General features: G+C 35.6%; 1 protein-coding gene across 1 annotated transcript in view; it reads right to left on the bottom strand.

The window, feature by feature from the left end:
• Positions 1-22: 22 nt before the first annotated feature.
• Magt1 (magnesium transporter 1) overlaps positions 23-4,950 on the bottom strand; it is a 36,419-nt gene continuing 31,491 nt past the window's right edge. Inside the window, exons 9-10 of the mRNA XM_015505865.2 lie at positions 4,347-4,437; positions 23-1,990 (exon numbers count right to left, since the gene is read on the bottom strand). Coding sequence (XP_015361351.1) covers positions 1,975-1,990; positions 4,347-4,437 — 107 coding nt within the window. The 3' untranslated portion in view covers positions 23-1,974. The remainder of the gene's footprint in view (positions 1,991-4,346; positions 4,438-4,950) is intronic.

Here is a 4,950-nt window from a genome sequence, read left to right as displayed (position 1 = left end):
CCTTTTTTTTTTTTTTTTTTTGGAGATAGGGTCTCAATAGGTTGTCCAGGCTAGCTTCAAACTTGCAAACATCCTGTATCAGCTTCTCCAGATGCTGAGACTAGAGGCATGAGTCACTGTGCTCAGCCTGTTATATAAGACTTTTAGACCATGTTAGAGAGTAAATAGCAGGAGGCAACCACTCTATCTTCTTCTTCTTCTTCTTTTTTTAAAATTAGGGATTGAACTCAGGGGCACTCAACCACCAAGCCACATCCCCAACCCTATTTTGTATTTTATTTAGAGACAGGGTCTCACTGAGTTGCTTAGAGCCTCAATATTGCTGAGGCTGGCTTTGAACTTGGCAATACTCCTGTCTCAGCCTCCTGAGCTGCTGGGATTACAGGCGTTTGCCACCGTTCCTGGCTCACAGTATCTTCTTAATGTAATACTGCCACGATTTCGTTAAAATTACAATTCTCAAACTTTCATAATAGTGGCATTTTAGGTTATTCTTCATAAGTATGGGGAGTTATAGTTAGATATATAATGATAGTTACAAAAATATAACTTACAGAAATTTGGTTAGCACATATGATTATTTCTACTGTAGAAAAAAAAGACAAAATTCAAACAAAACCCTTCAAACTAGGAAGCTGTACTCTGTTGTTGTTGTTTTACATTTTTTTTTGAGATGGGGACTCACTATCTTGTCCAGGCTGACCTTGAATGTTTGGACTCAAATAATCTTCCCACCTCAGCCTCAGACTGGGACAGGCACATGCTACCATGCTAGCTTTGTTTGTTTACTTAAAGGAGAAGAATAAAGGCTAAAATAATAACAAAAACAGAACAGCTCTCACAAAACAATTTCTACATACAGGCAATAATTCAATATTTCATAATTTTCTTTTCCCATTCTAAGGGAGCCCTTTCTCTAAATACAACTGAGCCTATTTTTCTATTAGGTAAAAATGAAATAAATGGACAATTTCTAACCTACAAAAACATTTTAGACCATGTTATAAATTACACAGATTTTTATCACTAAACTATATTGTTATTAGAGATGGACCAGCTTACATAAAACTAAGGAGATAAAATGAATCTTAAATCCTTCCAAATACAAGGTAGTCAACACCATACTCATATAGAAATCACAATCCTGTATTTAGAGATACTTTTTAATGTCTACAGCTGTCAAGAAGCATAGATAGCATTGTATTTCAGTAGGAAAGATGCAAGGAAGACTGGTCTTTCTAAAAGCTAGACCTGTATGCTGAAGAATCGTGTTGCATTTTCACTACACCATGTAGCACATATAATTTCTTTTATATATATACATATTTTTTTTTTCAGTTGTCAATGGACCTTCATTTTATTTACTTATATGCAGTGCTGAGAATTGAACCCAGTGCCTCACACATGCCAGGTAAGCACTCTACCACTGAGCCACCATCCCAGCCCCATACACACGATTTCTTGACCCAGAAATAAGTGTTTGTAAAATATACACATCCATGCAAATATGGAAAAGCTAAGAATGGCTTCCTGATGCAGATTATCTTTAACAGGCCTCTGTGGGAATACCTGGTCCCAACTTTCATTCCCCATCTTTGAATAAGAGAATATAAAACCAGATGACCAAAAGTAACCAAAAGCAACTACAGTAGTTTTGAGCTTTCTTCTAATTAAATGAAGTAGTAGTTTTAAAATTTTTATAATGTAATTAATTCTACAAAATTAAAAATTCCACAAAATTCACTTGGAAGAAAAGGTTAAGAGGAGAATAATTTCCAAATACTTCATGATTTTGACAAGAAATTGATTGTTAAGGCACTACACATCTTCTTTGGTTAAATGATTAACTATTTAAATCACTTGAAAACAAGAGGTAATACAGAATACACAAGTTGCATTCTTCTTTTCAAACACACACATTTCTTATTTTTCAATTTCCATTACTGCAGTGTTTACATATCTCTGGAATCCTTCTCAACTCATCAGAAAGCTGAAACAAAAACATATACCACTCCATTAGTCTCTGAAAGAAAAAAAAAACTTTACTTCTAACAAATATACAATATGTTGATTTTAGCAGATCAAAGAACATTTTGGGAATTGTATCTGAGTACCAATTACAAAAAGTGAGAAAAAATGAGAGATCAGGTAGTCTTATGACAAAAGAAAATAGACATAACCTCAACTTCTTCTATTCAGAAGATCCTCAAAAGAAACAATAATTAATAGTTGAAGTAACCCCAGTAATCAAATACTTGCCAATTGTTAGAAGTCTCAGCAAAATCACCCTTGCATCTGAATTAGTTTTCTCCAAAGGAGAAGTCATTTAAACACACACACACACACACACACACACACGAATAAGCATAAATTTAGAAGATTATAAGTCAAGAATTGAGGTTTTAGGAGTTTTCTGGTTTAAAAATTAAATAAGTTCACAAAAAAGCTGTGCACAAAGGTACATGCCTGTAAATTCAGTTACTTGGAAGGTTGACGCAGGAGACTGCAAGTTTGGGGCCAACCTGAGCAAATCAGTGAGACATCGTCTCAAAATGAAAAAGAAAAAATTAAAGAGCTGAAGATATAGCTCAGTGGTAGAGAACCCCTGGGCTCAATCCCCAGTAGTGTAAAAGAAAAAAAAAAATCGCACAAAAAAGAAAAATACAAGATTAATTGATGTTGTACAATGATCAAAAGCTAATAATGCTACAATATAAGTCAACTAGGATTTTTTCAAAATTAGGTTTAAAATTTGGAGTTTAAAAAAACAAATATATGTGAAGAGTAGATGGCGGTGTAGCTCAGTCCATAGAGCGCTTGCCTAGCATGTATGAAGCTATGATTTGATCCCCAACACCACTGCAGCCCACACAGAGGAGCAAATTTGCATCTCGAAGGATGAATTTATATACTTTTAGTGTTCATAATCTTTCATAAAATAGATATTAGATTTTAAGAAATATAAATTACATTAACTGACACTCTGATTATAAAAATAACTCACAGCATGCCCCATTATGTAGGTAATATTTCTCTTGCCTATTAATGTAGTAAAATCAAGAACATGCAACCAGAACAATTTTCTCCCTGAGTCTTAGGGATCTCTAGCAACATCTCAAACTGATTAGGACTTTTTTTAAATTTTTATAGAGAAAGTGTCTTGCTATGTTGCCCAGGTTGGCCCCAAATTCTGGGGCTCAAGTGGTTATCCTGCCTTAACCCCCAAAGTAGCTTGGTCTACAGGCTTGAGCAATTGGGTCCAGCTTGAACAGACCTTCCTAAACACTCTTATACTCTCAACAAACAAACTTCTTTTTTTTTTTTTTGGTACCAGGGATTAAACTCAGGGGCAATTGACCACTGAGCCACATCCCCAGCCCCATTTTGTATATTTAGAGACGGGGTCTCACTGAGCTGCTTAGTACCTCGAATTTGCTGAGGCTGGCTTTGAACTCATGATCCTCCTGCCTCAGCTTCCCAAGCCACTGGGATTACAGGTGTGTGCCACCACACCTGGCTCAACAGATTAGCTTCTAATCAATAACCATTTGAATTAGCCTTGAAAAGAAGTGAGGAGCAGTTTTTAAAATCATTAAAAGAATTTCTTTCTGAAAAAGAAACAAAACAAACACAATATGCAGACAAAGAACTATATAAATACATATTGTCTAAAAGGTTTAATTATTTCATGTTATATAGATTTTTTTTAGATTAAATTAGATGATGTCAGAGTAATCTTAAAAAGTGTTCCTGAAAAATCACATACTGCTGGGCGCGGTGGCACAGCCTGTAATCCTGCAGCTGGGGAGGCTGAGACAGGAGGATTTCAAGTACAAAGCCAGGTTCAGCAACTGTGAGGCACTAAGCAACTCAGTGAAACCCTGTCTCTAAATAAAACACAAAATAGGTCTAAGGATGTGGCTCAGTGATCCAGTGCCCCTGAGGTACAAAAAACAAAACAAAAACAAAAAACAAAAACAAAACCACATACTAATATTGTCCATTATACCATAATTATTTAAAATTAACTTTTTTGGTAGTTGTAGATGGACAGAATGCCTTTATTTTATTTGTTTATTTTTATGTGTCTCACACATGATAGGCAAGTGCTCTACCACTGAGCTACAGCTCCAGCCCTTAAAATTAACCTTTATATGAACATATCTAAATTAGAACTATCTTTCCTTTAGAAGCCATGTATTTTCAACACCCACACATGGGCGTGCGCGCGCGCGCGCACACACACACACACACACACACACACACACAAATAAAATAAAGCAACATCAACTCTAGTTATTGTTAAATATAGGTAATTACTATGTAAATCCAGATAAGAATCATACCTGTATGGATATCCATGATATTTAGATCTGAAAATAGACAACATCCAACTGAAGAATAACACAACAAGTCCAATACCAGCCATACACATTACTACAAAAAAATAAGAGTAAAATGGTCAGGATAAACATCATAAATAACCAGGTCATAAATCTTAGCCACACTTCCAAAGTAAAATGGGCTACAATTTACTAAGAACTTTCTAAGTTTTCATGCCCATTTTTTTGTATTGGGCACTGGTCCCAGGGCACTCTACCACTGAACTACATCCCCAGACATTTTAGTTTTTTTTTTTTTTTTTTAACAGGGTATTGCCAGGATTGTGAGGCTGGCCTGGAATGTGTAATCCTTCTGCCTTAGCCTCTCAAGTAGCTTGGACTACAGGCATGCACCACCATGCCTGGTGACAATTAACTTTTAAAATTTTCTTTAGGGGCTGGGGATGTGTCTCAAGCAGTAGCGCGCTCGCCTGGCGTGCGTGCGGCCTGGGTTCAATCCTTAGCACCACATACAAACAAAGATGTTGTGTCTGCCGAAAACTAAAAAATAAATATTAAAAAAAAATTAAAAAAAAAATTTCTTTAGCTTTTTTTTTTTTTTTTTTGG

This window comes from Marmota marmota, unplaced genomic scaffold (genome assembly GCF_001458135.2).
Source record: "Marmota marmota marmota unplaced genomic scaffold, marMar, whole genome shotgun sequence".
NCBI lineage: Eukaryota > Metazoa > Chordata > Mammalia > Rodentia > Sciuridae > Marmota > Marmota marmota.
This window is presented reverse-complemented; position numbering and strand designations above follow the sequence as displayed.